This window comes from Aulonocara stuartgranti (assembly GCF_965226115.1).
Source record: "Aulonocara stuartgranti genome assembly, chromosome: 17".
In the NCBI taxonomy this organism is placed as follows: Eukaryota; Metazoa; Chordata; class Actinopteri; order Cichliformes; family Cichlidae; genus Aulonocara; species Aulonocara stuartgranti.
Genome location: NC_138953.1, coordinates 6,476,755 through 6,497,641, shown reverse-complemented (window position 1 = coordinate 6,497,641; position 20,887 = coordinate 6,476,755). Strand labels below are relative to the sequence as shown.

Below are 20,887 nucleotides of genomic sequence, written 5' to 3'. Positions count from 1 at the left end.
AAACTTGCCACACAGATCAGACAGTGGATCTAAATGATGCCTTTATGCACTTTGCCATTGCTTCAGCATGGCAGAGAACAGATGGATTCTTCTTTCTGTCCCTCCATCCTAACCCTTGCCCTGTCTCCAACACAGAAGGGACAGTTTCCTCCTTAAAAAGCATGCCTCATCATGATACAAGAATTTGTATTGTACAGGAAAACAGTCCGGCATAGCTCAAACTAAAGGGGCAACAGACAGATTATCCATGGTAACAGAGCTTTGCACACAAGGATATTTTCTTTTCCTCCGCAGAGGAACACAATTGCTGCCAGTGTCACTGGGTCACATTTTTTCCGGTTCCTGGTTAATGGGCTGTAGAGATGGTTAGCACGTACGATTAGTTTTAATCTACTACATTTGACTGGGAGAGAAAGGAACTGAATACATTTCAACACACCACTGAGGTTTGCATGTAGCACTGATTTTTTTTTTTCTCTTTTTGTCCTAGGATGGCTCAGGATTCTTAAAGTGAACAAAAAACAAACTAAACAAAAGAAAGAAAAAAAGATTTCAAGTTTATTTAACTTTTTTTTGCTTGGCAGTGGTTAAACATTGTAATTTTATAAGTCAATTTATCCAAGCAGACAAAGCATGTGTTTAACAGACGGAATACTTCCTTCATCATGTATAGTTACTATGAAACTGTGTCACACCTGGTTCTTACTCACTCAGTGCTGGAGAACAGAATGAAGAAAACTGAAATATGGCAAGGTGCATGGCATGAAATGTTACAAAACCCTCTTTGTATGAAAAATATCTCTCAAAAATGTGGAAATAATGGAGTAAAGTAGTATAACAGTGCTTATAGTGTTGACTTGAATCTCTATTGTCAATCCCAAAAAACTTTTAGCAGCCTCTAGATTACAATTCCCTGAATCAGATTTAAAAGAGTCTTTTTTAACTCTTTGATTCATTTGCTGTTATAAACGTGTTAGCTATAAAGAGGTGATATCCTACAGAGAATCTTATTGTTAACATTACATTTATAACAGATAGTGCTTTGTGCTTTACAGAACATGGCACAGTTAACCCCTTAGCAAATCCTAGTCCCTTTCACTGTGATGCAAGCAGGCAAAAATGCACATAGGCAAGCAAATACACCACACCATGTTGCAAAGACAAAGTTAATTATAAAAAAGATATTAACAGTGTTTTTAAAACACTCCTTCAAAGCATATGCTTCTGCAGTCTGCTGCTGAGATGCTCTTCATTCTTGTTTTTTGGCAGAGATGTTTGAAAGAATTACTTGCTCTGCCCATCTTCATAGACTGCCTAGCTTATACTAATGAAGACATTTACCATACCTGTTAGGCTACTGCTACCTACACTTAAGAGTTCTCTAGTTGCAACCCTATGCTTTTAAAAAAGAATCTAACACTGATCTTAGTTTATAATTACTACTTCGACATGGCATTCTCAGTCCTAAATTCACAAAACTGAGGTGTGAACTTGACCTGGCGATCATTATAAGCTTCTGATTTAAGGTGCAAAATCTCAAATCCTCTGAAATCTGATGAGTTCACAAAATCTCTATCAAAAATATGATAATGGTGTAAAATGAACAGTGCTCTCCCAAATGCTCCCCTTTGCTAAAATACCATTTCAAAACACCACCAAAAAAAAAATGTTGGGTCACTGAATTCAGTAGAGCACAAAAAGATGTTCCAAGGCTTCCTGGCATATTATTCAACATGTTCACATTACCTACAAACATAAGTCTCACCAGTTAATTACAAATTCATCAGTAAAGTGTCCGGGATGCATAAACTGTATTCGTGTAGTTCCATAAACCTTTATATCACTTACATGAGGCTCTGGACTTTAACAAATTAGATTACTCAGAAGAGGACTTTAAAAAAGGGCTGTCAAAGCAGCACAAAGTCTCCGACGGTGGTGACCGTCCTCCGCGGGTCACGGATGAAGGGCCACTCTCTCTTTTCAGGTGTCAGGCCTGCCGACAGGTTGTAATCTCTGCCATGACCTTGCACGAAAGTGAATGCGGGGTATTTCTCCTTCGCTGATGGCTGCAGCAGCTGGAACAATAAAGCAGTGTTTCATGGCTTTGCTTTTAAAGGCTTAAGATAACAAGGCTTAGGATCTTCTTTTCGAAGATGCAAATCACATTCATTTCACTTAAACAGAAAGGTTTTTTTTTTCTAAATTTGAGGACGGATTTTGGTTTACAACAACAAAACGACTGGTGTGAGAAGTAAGAATTGAGACAGATTTATGGCTAAATGGTGCCACCTGCTGTCCAACTCAGGTTACCTGACGGATATATTTGCCAGGACAGGAAACAATGAATATACAGCAGTATTACAACAACAATAACAGCATGTAAAATAAGGAAAGAATTGTGAGAAATTGTGTAGAGTCACAGTAACTATCAAGGTATCCTTTGCTGTGGTCTCACCTTAGACAGCTCCTGACTGATCCTCTCGTAGTCTTGAACACTTCTGGAGTAGAAACCAACGGTACAGCTCGGGTCCATCTTGCTGAAAGGCATCTTCTTTGGCGAGGGGCAATGATACGACTAGACAAAGAGAGACAAAATACATGAAAATATTCATCAAGCTGAAGGGCCAGGTGACTGCGGGGCATACATACACACCATGACAGCATCAACACCAAATAAGATGTATTCTGCGTCACATGATGAATGCAATCCTATTTATCTGCTGTCACAGCATCTGAAATTTAACACCTTGTCACACTGTATACCACGGCGTGCAAAAAGCATAAAACAAAGTTTCGGCACAGTGCTGTGTGCCGATTTGTACTTACGGGCCCTGAAATATTAAGGCTCACGGCGGCCGAGCCCGTATTTGCCGTATTTCTCTTAAGTGGCAGCTTCAGTTATCCGAGCAGCAAATAAATCAGCAGATGGGGACTCTGTAATTGGACCGAGTGCTGCTTTAAGATTCATACCCTTAAGTACTAACAGCAACTATTAAATTCACATTACCGGGCCCCCCCCAAGTCAGCTCGTCTGTGTAATTTCACATTACCTGAAGAGGGAAATCGCTGGTGCTGACATCCACAAAAGACTGACAGTAATGAGGGTCCATGTAAATCAAGCTGTCATCTGCAAGGACAAAACAAAAGACAAGTTATTCAAAAACATCCGATTATTACAAAAATGCGTTTCTCCCCCAATTTCTATGCAGAGCAGCTCAAAGTCACCACGCTTAGCCTACTGTTAGGCTTGTGGTGCGTCAAATATGCCTCCCAGAAGGTTGTTGCTTTTTAATATCCACCGGGGTGGATTAAATTCTACATAATCAGATGCGTTTGTACAAGCCCATCCTTTACACCCACAAAAAGAGGTTGTCATTTAATTTTTGTGTGGGGGAATTACTTTTACAAACACACAATTATATTCGACCATTTGCATATGATAAATGCCGCGCCGAGGTGCGCCTTGGCAGGGAGAATGTATTGCTTGTCATTTAGACATCATCCACCACTGTATTTCAAATTGGTAAAATGTAAATGCGTAAATATTGACTGCCAAGATGTACAACTGAAGGTTCCTCCTGGCTCCTGAAGGTGATGAAGAGTGGCTCACTTTGGGGCTCAGATGAAATTTAATGCATGCCTCCTATGGAAATCAATTACGGCTCACAACTTGGGAGGTTTACTTGTGATAAATGGGCAAGGCTTTGATGGGTCAGAGAGAATAAAGTAAGCCCTGCTTCACTTGCTTCCATCTCCACTCCTCTCCGTTTTCCTCGCGCAAACAGGAATACATTAACTCACTTTGTCTCTTCACATAAGAAGGGTATATTATGCAAAGTAATTTGCTATTCGCACCAACCTCTCTGTGCGTCTTCTTTCCCTCGTTTCCATTACTAACCTTGAAATCCCACGAAGTAGCAGGCCTGTTTGGGCTTCCCTCCGATGATGCCTATGCAGTACTCCAGACTCAAAATGCTCTAAATGGACACAGAAGGACAGAACGGAGATGCGCGGTTAAGTTTCCCACCATCCCAGTGGCAAAATCCAGTTATTTTGACTTTCTTTAATCTCCAAACATCTTCGTTCTTATTAATATGAATCTAATATTTGTTTTGTAGGGTTTTTGTTTTTTAACCACTCAAATCTAGATGCATTTTTCACCTTTGCAAAGTCAAAATACTCTGGGTTTGTCTTCTCCCCTCCGAGCCTAACAGGGACGAGGATGATTACAGCTTGGCTCTCCGGTAAGGTGGAAGCATGCACTGGATGGTCGTTCTGTGGCAGAGTAGGGGCGTCTGGTGTCTCATCAGAGGTCCGCTCTGCTCTCGGTGCCCTGTGGCAATCGACGACATCAGCGCTATATACTACAAAGGATCAATAACACATAAGGTCAGATCGAGGTCATTCAGTCTGCTGTGTTTTTCACCAAAATCTATTTGGATGAACAGTCAGCAGTAAGTAGTTGGTAAACATTGTTTTTTGTCACATTCCTGTTTTCTTTTTTTAATTAAAAAAAAAAAGTTTTTGTTTTTTTAAATAAAAAAAACAAAACAAACAAACCCCAAAACAAAAACAGTTTTGCCACAGAATGGTGACCTTATACAGTTATGCCACTATACTGAATTTAAAAAGGAGGGTGGCTTTTGCTTTTTCTCTTATGGTAAAGTCTCTGCCTTAGAAAGATCATTTTGTTATTTGATTATGACTTTGACTATACAACTAAACAAAACTTTTTCTTTTAAAGGGTAAACCGTGTACCATCTTCTCTTGTTATGATATCGCCCCCTGCTGCTGCCACAGTAGAGCTCATTACTTTCAAAGTAGCGTCCACGTGTTGTAGATACTTTATTTACATTCATGTAACCAGGGGAACTACATGATGGGAGAGATACTCAAAGATCACATCATCACTGTAGCTAAACTACTATCTATCAGGGGCTGGTCAGATTTTGTGGTTAAGAACACTGAGCACCTCTTTAGCCTTTTTAAAATCTACTCTACAGGCCTCAGTGCAGCATGTTAAATGTTAAAATTCATGACAGTATAGTTAAAGACTGAACAAGTATGACTGGTTTGGAAGGGTTGTCAGGTAGAAAGCCTCTTTTTTTTTTTCTAAAAAGAGGCAGCATGGCTCCGGTTTGCGGAGTCGCTCCTGTTCAGGTGCGTCTGTCCATTTGACAGACGAGACCAAACAGAAGGTGTCTGACCATCATGCATAACTCCACTTTTTCACAGATGACTTCTATACTATGGTCTCACGGTATGGTTTCATTTGTCAAGTGTTCATTTGAGACTATGCTTAAGGAATTTTAAGATCTTCAAAGGATCAGGTAATTTTTATGTCATGACACATACAATCTTAGAAGTAAAAATGGTTGTGCTTTCTTTATCACATGACTTTCACGTGTGTGTGTGTATATATATATATATATATATATATATATATATATATAAAATGCTAATCTGCTAATTGTGCTAGTTAGCATGTGGCACTTATTAAGTCTGGTGCATGCTAGTGTGTGCTATGGTAATTTTTTAAATCCCTTTTTTACTTAATAATAACTAAAAATAGTAGCAATAATTATTTTTTTAATTACTCAAACTATGAACCAGAAAAAAAATCTACTGTATTAACGAGACTGTGAATTTAAAGAGCTGTTTTATCTGTGGAATAAACTGATTGTTTAATATCTCATTCTCAAGAAAATATTTTTTAAAATGGCAAAGTTAAAAATGCTCAAGGTAATGTTCCTGGATTTCACTTTCTGTCCATATGAAACAAGAGAGGATACACAAATTCTCATAGTATGAAAAGCAGGAAACAGTCAAAGTTTGCATTTAGATAAATACATCACCAATAACTGTCTGTCTTTGACTTTAGAATCAGCTCTCAAGTTATTGAGGTTAAGAAGAGCCCGGAGTAGGAGGTTATAGTTTTGGAATGGATGTGTTTGTTGGGTAATAGACACAGCGAGACTACTGTCACTGCTTTACGCAACTCCAATCTCACGGCAGCAAAAAGATGGCGGAAAACGCAAGGTCCGCCTGGGCGCTGTGCCCAGTCTCCTGTTTTATCAACAGCAGGCTCATCTTTCATACCTGTGCAGTCTTGGGAGACATAGGCAGTTATACACGCCAAACCAGGGTCCATCGCTTCCTCGACAGCTTTCCTAAGAGAAAGAGAAGGAAGACAAGAAGAAGAAGAAGCAGAGAGGAAATGGATGAGAAATGGAAGTTTGTATCTGGAGGTTATGCTAACCCGACATCGAGGCTTTGTTCATCATCACATTGCAAAGTTAAATAGCAAGAGATGGGTGTTTTAAACAAGTTAAAATATAAGAAGATATTTCCAGATAATTACACAGTTGTTGATAGACACATATGGTCACTAGATTGTATACATTATAATTATTTCATGATGATTAATAAAAAATTAAGTCTCCATCATTTAATGTAAACATGGTTGCATTAGATGATGATTCATTGGCACAAATGAATTTTGTGGAACAGCTATGCGGAGGCTTTATAATGGGTATAATGGGTATAATGATTTTAATACAGGCAATTTACATATGCACAATTAAACATACATTAAGCAGGTTATTATTTTTGTTTTTTTATTTTTCAGCAGTACAAATGTTTTGGTGTAGTCTCCCTCCTCGGGCTAAAATGATTTACTGACCTCAAGAAAATGTTTATTTTGTTGAATTACTTTTATTTTATGAAAAAAAATTTTTATGTCAAGACAAAGATGCATTTGTACATTTTCTTTCCTGTTACATGTTTTAAATCGTAGATATATATAAAAAAAAAAAAAAAAAGGCTAACATGGCAACTAATATAAACTTCAATCAGTAACAAAACCCTGTTATTTTTGTCCTAAACAAAACTAAACCATCACATAGTCATGATTAAATCAATCAAATCAAATGGAAACAATTGTAAGTTCAGGCCAAAACGTTAAACCTACTTGAGGATGTGTGCCACCACAGCTGGTCCGTACCAGTCCCCGGCCTGTTTTCCCATTGTCAGGCCTAAGCGGACGAGTCTGTGGAGGCCCAGTGGAGTCGAAGGGCTATCTCCAAACCAAGACACCAGAGTGCGGTGGTACATTTCCTTTAAATGTGCATCTGCCTCCTCTGCAGATCCAAGGGAAAGTGCTTGGGCCTGTGGTGATGAGTTACGTACAGAGGGTCCAGGAGCACCTTGCAGGGAAGCCTCCAGAGAGGCCACCAGACGTTTGGCTGCAGTTGTAGTCCACGTCTCTGTGTCTAAAGGCTGGAGTGTCAGTGCTTCTGACCAAGTCCAGTCTTTGGACAAATATAACATGTGAGCAACAATTAACATTTCCTCTGTGAACACAAATGCTACTTAAGTTTGTTTGGAAAAAAAATCTCAGAATATTTAAATTCCAAGTTCTGTAGACTGATAGAAATTTTTCAGCATTTACCAAAATCTCAGCAAAGTGGAGGGACCTTTGTGGCTTGGGGCTTTATTGCTGCCTCAGAACCTTGACGCCTTGCAGCCATTGAGAGAACAATGACAGCAAAACTGTATCAAGGATTTTCCAGGAGACTATCATCAGGAATCGTTAGACGATGCTACATGGCAATGACCCAAACCACACAAAGAGTTTAACGGAGACAATTTTTTCGCAAGCAGCTACAGCGAACGTCTAATGGTGCCAGTTACTGATAAGAGAAGCTCTAAAAGCTACTAAATTCAAGAGATTGCTTACTTTTCCAACCCCTACTGGGGTTTCTCTGCAATCTCTCAAAAGCAGGGTAAAATAAACTACAAAATGTTACTTCAAAGGTGTTACATAAGTAATCTGCACCATTCTAGCAGGACAGAAAATAGTTAGAGAATTCATACACGACACAGTACTTGCAGTGCAAGGACAGGCTGTAGGTTTTTAAAGCCTGATATGAGAAGTAGAAAATAATAGAGTCAACTCCTTTGACCAACTCTTTATGAGGATCTTTGAACCTGATCATTCAACATATCAAACTTCCATTTAGAACATTAAGAACAAAAAGTCATTCAGACCTTGAAATTAAAGGTTTTTGCCCTAAAGACTCTGAACCATGTGTGCTTCTGTAAAGGAATAGGTGTCATTCTGTTCAATTACAAGTTTGAGTGTCCCAGTATTTCATTTTAACTGTGCCTCAGCCTTACAAACAGGGAGGGAGCTGAAGGCGGGGAGAATGGGAGTGGCCCAGTCCATAAAATGGACCAGAATAGAGTCTAAGGCATTAACTAAATGACCTTGATTCAAAGTGAATCAAAGCGAAAATTGATCAATAAATATCCTAAAGTGGCCATTAGTCATTTTATAGAGAAATATTTCATTAGTGACATATTTTAGATTTGACAGAAGAACAAGTTTTAAATATTGTTTTCTAAATGACTGCTTTAAACCGGCAGTCATTCATTATGTAGACTAGAGCTGTTGAGAGACAATGGATCTTACAAAGATATTAAGAGTTCGCTCATTTGGATGCCTTGGACCAACTAAAAACTTACGAATTAAGGAAACTCTTCAAACTTCAAACGAGTTTTTCAAAAATAAGCATTAAACAAAAAATAAATTTAAGCTTAATTAAAGTGACAAAAGATGTTATCTCACAGTTGATGTCTTTGGAAAACAAAGAGAAACACTCAGCAGTTTACACTGCAGAGATCTTAGGAGAATAGAGTTTGTCTGAAACACAAACAGGTGAAAACACCAGACTAGTACACCTAAACTGCCAGGGCTGTCATCGGGTGAGACATCAGGTACATGGTGCACAAGGTCACAAGCCTATCTCATGGATAACACATTCACACCTACAGTCAATTTAGAATCACCAATTATCCTAACATGCCTGTCTTTGTACTGTGGGAGGAACCCACACATGGACAGGGAGAACATGCTCCACACAGAAAAGCCCCACATAGCCAATGGATTCAAAGGCAGGTGCGCTAACCACTGCAACACTGTGCCGCTTGGGACCAAAGACATTTGGACAATGAACTAATTTGAATATTTAAACTTAGAATGATATATGATTTTTATTTTTCATAGATCTTGTTGTAAGGGGTTATACTGTAGCACAGCTGCAGTACCATCATTTTCCTCACCTCTTCCCAAGAAGTGCAACATAAGTCCTTGAGCCACCATCATCTGACCAGCCCTCAGCATGCAGCCCCAGCCACAGTCAGAGGTCAGCGTGCTGCCTGGCAGAGGGGAAAACTCTTCCCTGTAGGTGAGCCAGACACGGGATGCAAAATCCCTCCGGAAAGCATCCACATCCCCCATAACAAGGTCCTCAACAGAGGCTTCAGTAGGACTCTCTTCATCTGTGGCTAAAAAAAGATAAGGGATTTGCAGTTACTTTTTAATTGTGTCAATTATAATAAAATGATCATTTTAACTTTCTTATTGCCATTTCTTACTTGTGGCTCATACTAATTGGCGTAACTGCTTAGCGCAATTTATCTACAAATTCAATGGATGGATCAAAGACACAATCCTGCTATTTCACTAACCACAGATATGAGAATGATCTAAACAATATCTACTTAGATGTTGATTCGTAAAAATTACACAAGTTAATAATGGTGCTTAAGTTATTTGTTACATACTGTACGTACATATATACTGTATACAATTTTTTTCAATAAAGTTGGGTGCTGGGTCAAGTGTACATAAAATAATTAAAAGTGAGCCTATAATTGTGTGGGGTATAATGATGTGTGATTCTGTTTTTTGTTTTTGTTTCTCACACAGTTTCCCATCTTTTGGGGAACCAGTATTGTATGTGACTTTTTATTACAGGGAATTCAATCAGCATAAAAGTGTCCATTTATTAATGTACCTGCATGTGTTCATGCATACCTTCAGCCTTAAAATGGTAACATTTTCCCAGAAGCAGCACGGGAGAATTTCTACTGAATGACGTCTTTGGTTTGAGAGCCCAACCTAAGACAGAGTAAACAGACAATATGTCACAGCTTCATCGATGGCGAGATTTAACTGACACACCTATCCTAGGAAACTAATCAGTAAGTGTACTGGGTCAGTTCCGTGACTCCTGACTTCTTGTTAATAAGACGGAGAGCGTTCGCCATTGGACAAAAGTAGGCCAGTAGAGGGAAAACATACAATACAATGTGGAAAAGTTTGATGAAGAACTATTTTAAGGAGTGACTAAGCAGCATAAGACTGTGTGAGTGCGTGTTCTGTTGTACAGAACATGGACAAGTCAAAGCAACACATCAGTGACGCGTGCATTGAAAACAAAGCAGGCACTCAGGGCTAAACATTGGTGTGTGTGTGTGTGTGTGTGTGCGTGTGTAAGCCTGCAGCCAATTACTTACTGTACTTCACATTGTGCCACACGGACAAGAACTTTGTCTTCAATTTTTCCACCTCGTCGCTCCCTTTATTCTCCATTTGAAACAGTGAGGGAGGAAACCCATTCCCATTCAGCCTACAACCATTTTACGTGACGGACACACAGTGTTAACTAACTATGACTTCGAGGTACAAAAATGACATGACATTAAAGCTTGCAGTGAGAACATCGCTTCATTTTAGTTTCCTCCATCCGTTCGTGTTTCCCTCACAGACGCGTTGCAGCTCCGTGTTGAAACATGTCAAAAAGATCATTTAAAACACAGTTTGTCGTCCAGTAGTTGCGATATGAACTCACACTCCAAACACGAACGCCAATATTTACATTTTGAGGAAGTAGAAACAGTGAAGTCAGGTGATCTCGCGGTGCTTCCGCTGGGAACCGCGAGGGTTAGCCTGAAAAAGAAATCCAGACAACCCGACAGGGCGGCGTTAAAAGCGGTTTCCCATTTTTAACTGCCTTTAACTCCACTCTGCTTTGTTTGGGTAGTTCTTTTAATAAGAACAAGCGCTCTCTGTCGTACAAATGGGCAGGGCGTGGTATAAAAAAATATTTTAATCACATCGCAACAACGGCTGATGTTCATTTTCATCGTATTTATTTATTCATTCAGTCCTTTATTTTTTATGGATCTAGTGTACCGTTACAGTAATATACAGTAGAGACTTAACCTATCAATGTTATACAGTTATCCTGATAATATTCATTTTTCTCTTTCTCTTACAGAAATTCGACTATTTAGTTTAACTCCTATTACTGTTGACACTTGTTAAGTCTTAACAGTGTTAAGACGGTTGCGACTTAATTATTTTAATAATGTTGACAAATGGTTCTCTAAATTTGCGTGTTTGATTTTACTACAGCGTACTGCAGTCTATTTAAACATTTACTGTAAACCGATTTTCAGGAAATAAAAACTTTATTGAAATTGTCATTTTTAAAAAACAAAAACTTTATTCTATTATTTCACAAAACCTGAAGACAACATTACTCAGTGGCTTCTAAAGTAATCCGTATAAAAGAAGAAGATGATAAAATGTAGTCTCTTTTCTTTTGAATGTGTTTCATTTGCATTATCTACAATTGACAAAGTCTTTATGCTATTTGTTTTCATTTCTACGGTATTATGATTATTGTTTAAGGTTGTTAAGGACGACAATGAAGTAGTTCTTTTTTCATATATATATTTTATTCTCAGTTATGTCGCACAAACTTCCAGCAAACTTCCAGTCCTTTTTAAAAAAATACTCCTTTGTTTAACTCATGCATACAAATCGGCATACAAAGTAACTTTTACTCAAGTATCAAATGTTGAAGTTTAGTACAAATGTGAAGCACTATACATCAATATTTTACTTCTACTTATTTCTACTCCAATATATATTGAGAAACAAATATTTTAACTTACAACTTAATTTATAAATTATTATTATCCATTAACAAATACTGCTGCTTTACCCGTGAAGACAAAAAATGCAAGTAAAAATATTTGACATGTATAATCATGCAAAATTTACATATTTCAGCTTCTTATAGGTCCTGCACCTGGTTTTACTATAATTTCGTGATAACTGCTTTTCCCGATAATTCTCAAGTGTCTTTAGTTTTGAAAGATGTTCATGTTCGCTATTCATTAATAGTATTTTATCCGTAATCCTTCTTCCTTAACCCACCCGAGTTCTTTTTGAAATGAGAATGCGCAAGTACTTTTCATTGGGTGTGTTCTGTGGCACAGCGTTACGTTCATTACGGTAATGATCCATTCTCCTGTTTTCCCGTTTTTCCCTGTGGTCGTATTGAGTGGAAAACGGAGTCTGCCTGCTGCCTGCCTGCCTGGGAATTTGCTTAAGCACATCAGCGGCCACTGCCATGGCTGAACGCCGCGCCTTCGCCCAAAAAATTAGCAGGTAAAGACTTAACATACCGCAACGTGCTCGCAAAATGCCCACCGAGGACTTCCATGTAGGTCGCCCTCAGACCAATGCTGAGGGAACCCTATGAAGGAGGCCCAGCCGCCAGCGCAGCCTTGCTGCTCTGAGCTAGCCGCTTGTTAGCTGTGACTGCAAAGATGCTCAGACCCACCCAGACAGACAGCGACACTGCTAGCTGCTACTGTCCTTTACCAGTGAATACTAACAAAGGGGTGATATCATATTTATGTATGTCTCCGGGGTGGAGAGGAAACAGACTTTCAATAATTATAATTACCGAAATGAACGTAGCTACTGTAAATTGATAACCGTTAATTTTGGACAAGTAGCTATCTCGCTTACAGTAGCTAACGATGGGCAGCTAGGTACTACTGGCACTGGGAGAGATGTGCCTGAACTTTGTTATGTTTAAAGATTTACCTAACTGAAACGAGATTGCACATTTATTACTTGGAACAAAAGCCTCCCTCCGCTGATATCAAATACTGATATTATAATCTCTTCCCCGCCCCTCAGACAGATCAAAGTAATCTCTTTAACAAAGGGCTTTGTGCAAGCTGTCAAATGCCATCTTCCCAGTCAGTGTTCAGATAGCTGTACAGTACAGATCAACATAGACGTATTTAATCACTGTTATTGCTGATCAATTAATGTCCGAACAATGAAGGCGTTTTAAAAATTGTTGAGCAAGTATATGCATGCGTGCCTGCTGGTTGACCTGTTCTCTATGTGGTGCTGTTAGATGAGATAAGAATTTACATCTCTCTGGAGAGCGTTTCACTGTGATCCACAGTGAAGGGAAAGATGATTACATAAGACCACAGACATGCTCCTGAGTGTTGTCTATTTTAAAATCGATAATCTATTTGAAGCAAATGTGTTTTCATTATTGAACTGTAGTAAGTTCACTATCATCTTGACATTTTCCCGTAGAAGTTGTTTATGTCCCGACTGAAAGAATATGAATCTACCATATATTAACTTTCCATCGTATTATTGGGACTTCACATTATTATTAAATTACTGACAGGATGATTCTGAGATGCCTTTTGGATGGCATGCACATGAGCATGCAGAGTAATATAAGTCGCGGCCCTCATTAAGAAACCTGTGGCATTTAATGACATTTTTCTGGCTCAGTTTAAGTAGACAAAGTAGATTTGTTATTGAATTTGGCTGCTTTATATTGCAGTTGTGATATTATATCTGTATTATGGGCATAACAGGCCTCAATAAAAGTTGAAATGGTTCCCTGTTAATCTTCTCACAGCCTGTTGGAATGCTTTTTAACATGCTAAAATTATTCACGTAACAAAGGACAAGAGTTCTCTGCTGAACTTGTTTAGCTACACTCTTTCTTTTTAATGAAAGCTATTATCACATATTTTTTGGCCTTTTGAAAGGGTACAGTGAAGAGTGACAGGAAAGCAGAGGTAGAGAGAGAGGGGAAGACAGGCGGCAAAGAGCTGTGGGTCGGATTCGAATCGAGGCTTGCCACTCTCAGCCACGGGCATACGGTTGCCTGCTCATCCCAGCGACCTAAACCGGTGCCCGCTATCACATATTTTAAGTCAAATTTCCTCCTACTCAGAAGGCACAGTCCTGCCTCAGGATTGTTAAGCTATGATTCTTCTTTTGCTTCCACTTTCTATTTTGCGCCTGGGAAGAGAAGTTGTTGTTTTTACCATCTTTGTCAGATATCCTGTTTGCTTAATCAAGTTATTCCTCTGTGCAGTGACCAGTGCTAAGTAAAGGTCTGGCAGGAGGGCTCGGGGAGCAGTGTGGAATGTGTTTGTCAGTGCAGCCTTGTGCTTTTTCCCCAGCTGTGACAGCACGGCTCTGCAGAGACCTCCTGATCTCTCCCACAGAACATAATCTTGTTCATCTTAAGCTGGAAAGTTGGATCATGCTGCTTTTGTTTTGTTTTCCTGCTTAAAATGATAACTGTGACATTTTGTTTGTAGTCTTGTCTGATGCTCATGCATTACAGGAGTGGAGATGATCTTAGCCGATTTAGAAAATCGGAAAGGGATGTGACTTTTGTAATGATCTCACAGACTCAATCACAAGTGATCTGTACTCACAATTGCTGTAATTATGGGCCAGAGTCTAAAGTCACCTTCAAGCTAGTCGTTATGATACAACTTTTAAAATGAGAGTGGAGAGAAACAGACACATTAGAGAGTTTGTTGCTTATGAGGAAAAATATTACAAAAAAACATCATAACACTGCATTAGCAGTGTAACATAACCTTGGCCCTTTAGTTTGTAGCTTTTTTCCTTGGCTTTAATTTGTTTGTGTCGCTTTGGGCCTCTTGCTGCATTGTTTTTCTGTTCAAGGCAAAAATCTTTAAGTGGTTTTGGTGGTTGCTGTGATTTAAAGGACCTTCGAATGTGCGTGGCTACAGCCACAATTGAAGACTGAGAGCTTTGTGCTGACCACTGGGGTCCAGGGATTTTTTTTTAAATTATTTTTTTTCTGCTGTGTATTGGTGTAATACACGATGCTGTCTGAGCTAACACAGTGAAGCTCAGCAGAGACAGAAGGAGAGTTAAAATACAAAAAAATGTGATCCTCTGTGTTTGTTAGTTTTACATATCCCAGTGAGTTGCTTGAAGTAGCAACTGCATTTAGGTAGTTAGTTGGACATAGCCAAAATCCTTCAGCATGCCTTTTAAAAAAAATCTTTGTATGTTATGAGATAACCCAAATGATTCAATAAAAAAGCCTACATTTTTAGCTTCTCAAGGAATTTAAAGTAAATAAATATGCCATTTTTGCAATCATGCAGTTTTTTGGGTTTTTTTTAATTCACCAAACTTTGACTTTTGTCAGTACTCCATATCATTGACTGAGACAAATATCATACTGGATACTATAGTTAATCTTGTGTTACATAGCTGATATAGTGGTACCAGTGTTGTTAGTGTAAATTTTTATATACTGGAGGCAGAGCGAAGTATGTTTTCCACATAAATACGACTGGTGCTAGAATTGCATTATGAAATTGAGAAAAAGATAATGCAATCTTATTACCTAATGTTGTATAGGGGAAATAATATTTTGTGATAGATCCAACCCTCTTTATTGCACTTCGACCGCGTGGGACATTTTTTTTTAATGTAGAACACTGACTGTACCAGGGACAGTCACATACCATACATTACTGGAAAGGTCTCACTGTACAATAAACCTTTGTTGTTGTTTCTGGGACAGTCCCAGCAAAAACCTCTGAAAGGATATAAATACATTCACCACATAGTGTCATATTTGAGATTACTACTTATAATACTTCTGTGGTTGTAGCGCTGTATTTTCCCAGTGCAACCACTGTTGTTCACAGTTTTGGATGAATCAGAGCTTGCACACGAGTTCAAATGTAGCTTCTGTCATTCATCTTGGCATTATTTTGCCAAGATGGGTTAAATTGGTGGGTTAAATTTATGGGTTATTCCACTAAATCTACAATAATCCATTTCATATGTTGGAGAATATGAAAATATTCATGCTTTGTAGTTACATCACTGTCCTTGGATGTTTTTTTATTCTTAAGCTGTATACATAGTTGAAGCTATTCGCTTGTGGCACATCACTTTGAAATTGCCGTCTGGTTGCTTGTGGACATTGCAGGGTTCGGTTGCCCAGCTGACCTTCTAATGATTTTAGTAGCAGGTCATATGTCAATCAGTGGTATTTTTCACTTTCATTAGGAGTCTCTTCAGTTGCTTGCCTGAAAGTTTATCACAGGTCTTGCCCACTTCATGCTGCTAGCAGTTATTTTGCCCATAGTTGCTTGAAGTTACCAAATATCATTCGCTTTCTGTAATCTCTGGCTGTCACGTTGCTGTGAATTGCTTGCAGTGTGTATGCAGCTTTACACAGACACATTTCCATCACTGGTTTGTTCTGTTGTTCTGTTTTAATCACACCAGTACTGGGATCCGTCATTCATGGCCGTCATTCGTCCATACTGTGAGAAATATACTGGGATGGTCTTAATATGATTCTAAATACTAATAAGCCTGCAATATCCACTTAATGGATGTCTAGAGAGACTTTTTGCATAAGCTGACTTATTTCTTGTCCTCTCTACCTGTTACTCTGTTTGCAGGACTGTGGCAGCAGAGGTTAGGAAACAGATAGCTGGACAGTATGGAGGCTCCCCACAGCTCTTCAAAAACCTCAACGTCGGAACAACAACAAGTAACACAGTGAGTAGTCTGAAAGGCCGCTGATCATTCATTGTGTTTACATGTAAACAGTTGTAGTAGTTGGTTTTCTTCAAATGAGATCGATGTTTTCTCTAATTGGGGTCAGGGGTGTTTTGCTTTGGGTTTTTGGTACATGTGAAAAGCTGCACAACTGTCTAGCAGAGTGCCATGAGGGATAACTATTGATTGTCCTGTTCACCACATTAAGCCTTTTTACACAGACATTTGAAGGTGTTGGTGCAGCTCCATCATTATTATCCCTTTCTGTTTTGTATCGTTATTGTTCTGACTTTGAGCTTTGAGCGTGACAATCGTTGATTGTAGAAAAGATTAGCAGGTAAGGCATGATAATATTACAATGGTAGTATTGATGTATAAACTGTTGTGCCTTCAATTCCACAACAAGGTCATGGTATCTAAAATCACATGCTGTAGGCAGTATCATGCTACCTTTATTTGGCTTAGCATCTGTGTAAAAATGGCTCATGTTTGTTAAAGGAGTAGTGTCAATTGACCCTGAGTACTCCTGAGCCGAAACACCAACACGTGGTCCCACCTTCACTACTTAATTAGGCTGCATTTGGTCTCTAATTAAAACTGTGAAAGATATTCATGTTCAAATTCCTCAAGAGGAAGAAGAACAAACATGCATGCACACACAGACAAACACAGACACGCACAGACAGACCCTTAAAATGAAGCTGCTAAAACAGATTCTCCCTGGGTTCCACTTGTAGAAGCAGGCAAACGCTGCGTCCACACTAGCACATTTTCATTTCAGAATGTTTCAGAAGAGTCTTCATCCACATTAAAATGCTGAAAAGCATATGACACCACTTTTCACATAAAATGTTAACATAGAAACAGAGGACTGGTTGCTTAGCTATAGAAAATATTATGGTGGAAGAATACAATAAGAACAGCACTAACAGAAAGACCAGCGAGTTGTTTGTTTTTGCTAGGACGAATGGCAAGGTGGAATCTCAGAATTAATAAGCATAAAAGCTTCTAGCTTAGACAACAATGTTAGCAACACATGTGCAAATCAGAGAAGCAGACAAAGTGACTTATAATTAGCATATAAAGTAATTCTAGAGTTGATTATATTATCAGACATTTGAAACTGAAATGGAGTTGGAAGCCCTTTCAGGCAAGATATCTGTTTTAGAGGCCCTGAATGGTGTAGAGATGCGGGCATTAGAAAGAAACCCAAGTAGAGGATGCAGCCATAAGTTTTATTCAGATATATAGTGATTGGCTTATTTTGCATTGCTTTGCAGTTAACTGTAGGTCTGTGTTAGCTCCGGTTGTGTATATTTTTATCAACTCCTTCGTATGTCCATCACCAGTATTCTTTGCTTCTACAGGTCGTTGCTTTTCATCGCCACAAGTTACAAAATGAATTTCATTGACATACACGGTGTGTGGTTACCACATTACTGCTAGTATCCTCCCCTGTGTCAGCGCAGTAAGACCCATGATGTCATTAGCCTGTGATAATCTGGCTGCTTGTATCAGCTTTGAGGATATTCTCAAATCCCACACGGGTCATTCTTACAACTGATTTTTTTTTTATTATGAAATTAACAATGATCTGAAATCTAAAACAGTTCCCCTAACAGAATTGACATAAATCACCTCATATTTTAGATCTATTATTGCAGAACATGGTGCTCTATAATAGAGTGACAAATAACACCAGCTCTCCCTTTTTTCTCAATAACTGCATTTGTGAAGCATTTGCTTAAAAGTAGAGACGATTTTATTAAGACATTTGTAGACAAAGAAAAAAAAGTAGCCGAGCTGTACTGACGTGTATGCCCTTAACAGCTACTTAACTTCTCCCATCCCTCTGATTTTCTCCCTGTCACACTTGCTCATCGCCCACCAGGTTCCGCTCACGGAGGCGGTGGAGCCGGTGGATTTTGAGGAGTACCTTATCACTCACCCTCCCATCGTTGAGTCAGGTCCCCTGAGAGATCTGATTGAGTTTCCCCCAGATGACATTGAGGTCATCTACACACCCAGGGAGTGTCGCACAGTGGTACAAGCTGTCCCTGAAGACGGGTAAGGCTGCCGTGGAAGAAAGATGTGGAGTGTTCTTTGTTGTTTTTTTTCTTTTCTTTTCTTCATTTAATAGCATCTGGAATTTAATGTGTTGATCTCGAGAGACTAGTAATTGTTTGTAATGCAAATAATTTGTGTTAAATGTACAAACAAATGAGCAATAAAAGACTGTAATATATAGTGGAGATTGAATAATTTAGATAAAGTTGAGAGCACATATTTCAAATTAATGTGAAATCGCAGATTTTAATGAGGAATAGTGATCTTGGTTCCATATTTCATTTTCCAAAAACAATTATCATTTACTCAACGGCAATATATTTATATGTCAAGGCACTGTCCTTAAATCATTTGCTACATTTGTATGAGGCTGCGTTATCTTACTATATCTTATTAAATGTAGTAAGATAAGCTTACCTACAGTTTAATAGAGGTGCAAAAATTAAGAATGGAAGTCAAATGCCTGTATATTAGATGTGTATGTAAACTGTTTGGTTACTAAGTTAATGAGCGCCTTGGAATCCTTCAAGCTACAGTGGGGCAAAAAAGTATTTAGTCAGCCACCGATTGTGCAAGTTCCCCCACTTAAAATGATGACAGAGGTCAGTAATTTGCACCAGAGCTACACTTCAACTGTGAGAGACAGAATGTGAAAAAAAAATCCATGAATTCACATGGTAGGATTTGTAAAGAATTTATTCGTAAATTAGGGTGGAAAATAAGTATTTGGTCACCTCAAACAAGGAAAATCCCTGGCTCTCACAGACCTGTAACGTCTTCTGTAAGAAGCTTTTCTGTCCCCCACTCGTTACCTGTATGAATGGCACCTGTTTGAACTCATCATCTGTATAAAAGACACCTGTCCACAGCCTCAAACAGTCAGACTCCAAACTCCGCCATGGCCAAGACCAAAGAGCTTTCGAAGGACACCAGGAAAAGTATTGTAGACCTGCACCAGACTGGGAAGAGTGAATCTACAATAGGCAAGCAGCTTGGTGTGAAAAAATCAACTGTGGGAGCAATCATCAGAAAATGGAAGACATACAAGACCACTGATAATCTCCCTCGATCTGGGGCTCCACGCAAGATCTCATCCCGTGGGGTCAAAATGATCATGAGAACGGTGAGCAAAGATCCCAGAACCACACGGGGGGACCTGGTGAATGACCTGCAGAGAGCTGGGACCAAAGTAACAAAGGTCACCATCAGTAACACACTACAACGGCAGGGAATCAAATCCCGCAGTGCCAGACGTGTTCCGCTGCTGAAGCCAGTGCATGTCCAGGCCCGTCTGAAGTTTGCCAGAGAGCACATGGATGATACAGCAGAGGATTGGGAGAATGTCATGTGGTCAGATGAAACCAAAGTAGAACTTTTTGGTATAAACTCAACTCGTCGTGTTTGGAGGAAGAAGAATACTGAGTTGCATCCCAAGAACACCATACCTACTGTGAAGCATGGGGGTGGAAACATCATGCTATGGGGCTGTTTTTCTGCCAAGGGGACAGGACGACTGATCCGTGTTAAGGACAGAATGAATGGGGCCATGTATCGTGAGATTTTGAGCCAAAACCTCCTTCCATCAGTGAGAACTTTGAAGATGAAACGAGGCTGGGTCTTCCAACATGACAATGATCCAAAACACACCGCCCGGGCAACAAAGGAGTGGCTCCGTAAGAAGCATTTGAAAGTCCTGGAGTGGCCTAGCCAGTCTCCAGACCTCAACCCCATAGAAAATCTGTGGCGGGAGTTGAAAGTCCGTGTTGCTCGGCGACAGCCCCAAAACATCACTGCTCTCGAGAAGATCTGCATGGAGGAATGGGCCAAAATACCAGCTACTGTGTGTGCAAACCTGGTAAAGACCTATAGTAAACGTTTGACCTCTGTTATTGCCAACAAAGGTTATGTTACAAAGTATTGAGTTGTATTTTTGTTATTGACCAAATACTTATTTTCCACCCTGATTTACGAATAAATTCTTTACAAATCCTACCATGTGGATTCATGGATATTTTTTTCACATTCTGTCTCTCACAGTTGAAGTGTACCTCTGGTGCAAATTACTGACCTCTGTCATCATTTTAGGTGGGGGAACTTGCACAATTGGTGGCTGACTAAATACTTTTTTGCCCCACTGTATGTGGGCTTAATGTCTTTACTTAATGTACTGCTGGCTCTTAGTATTTCAGAAGAGATGGCAGAAGCATTACAAGTGTGCTTCAGCGTGTGATATACCAGAAAGATGTATTTATTTCAACACATTTAATGGTCTGCCAT

General features: G+C 39.2%; 2 protein-coding genes across 16 annotated transcripts in view; one reads left to right on the top strand and one right to left on the bottom strand.

The window, feature by feature from the left end:
• Positions 1 to 537: 537 nt before the first annotated feature.
• Positions 538 to 12,554, bottom strand: atg4c (autophagy related 4C, cysteine peptidase). Of its 2 annotated transcripts, none has more exons than XM_082510693.1 (11): positions 12,325 to 12,545; positions 10,363 to 10,795; positions 9,881 to 9,964; positions 9,124 to 9,348; positions 6,971 to 7,310; positions 6,100 to 6,170; positions 4,162 to 4,364; positions 3,899 to 3,977; positions 3,051 to 3,127; positions 2,456 to 2,575; positions 538 to 2,075 (listed from the first exon to the last, which is right to left on the bottom strand). In XM_082510693.1, the coding sequence occupies exons 2-11, from the start codon at positions 10,436 to 10,438 to the stop codon at positions 1,908 to 1,910; spliced, it is 1,443 nt and encodes a 480-aa protein (XP_082366819.1). In that variant the 5' UTR covers positions 10,439 to 10,795; positions 12,325 to 12,545; the 3' UTR covers positions 538 to 1,907. The 2 variants fall into 2 exon arrangements, 1 of the variants encoding a protein (XP_082366819.1); XR_014272281.1 differs by lacking the exon at positions 538 to 2,075 and adding an exon at positions 2,827 to 2,934 and having other exon boundaries at positions 2,467 to 2,575; positions 12,325 to 12,554.
• dock7 (dedicator of cytokinesis 7) overlaps positions 12,122 to 20,887 on the top strand; it is a 48,215-nt gene continuing 39,449 nt past the window's right edge. For 12 of the 14 annotated variants that reach the window (XM_082510684.1, XM_082510683.1, XM_082510687.1 and 9 more), the window contains exons 1-3: positions 12,123 to 12,307; positions 16,444 to 16,543; positions 18,435 to 18,610. In XM_082510684.1, coding sequence (XP_082366810.1) covers positions 12,270 to 12,307; positions 16,444 to 16,543; positions 18,435 to 18,610 — 314 coding nt within the window. In that variant the 5' untranslated portion in view covers positions 12,123 to 12,269. Of the gene's footprint in view, positions 12,308 to 16,443; positions 16,544 to 18,434; positions 18,611 to 20,887 lie in introns of all 14 variants that reach the window. The other 2 variants (XM_082510689.1, XM_082510680.1) reach the window with 1 other exon arrangement.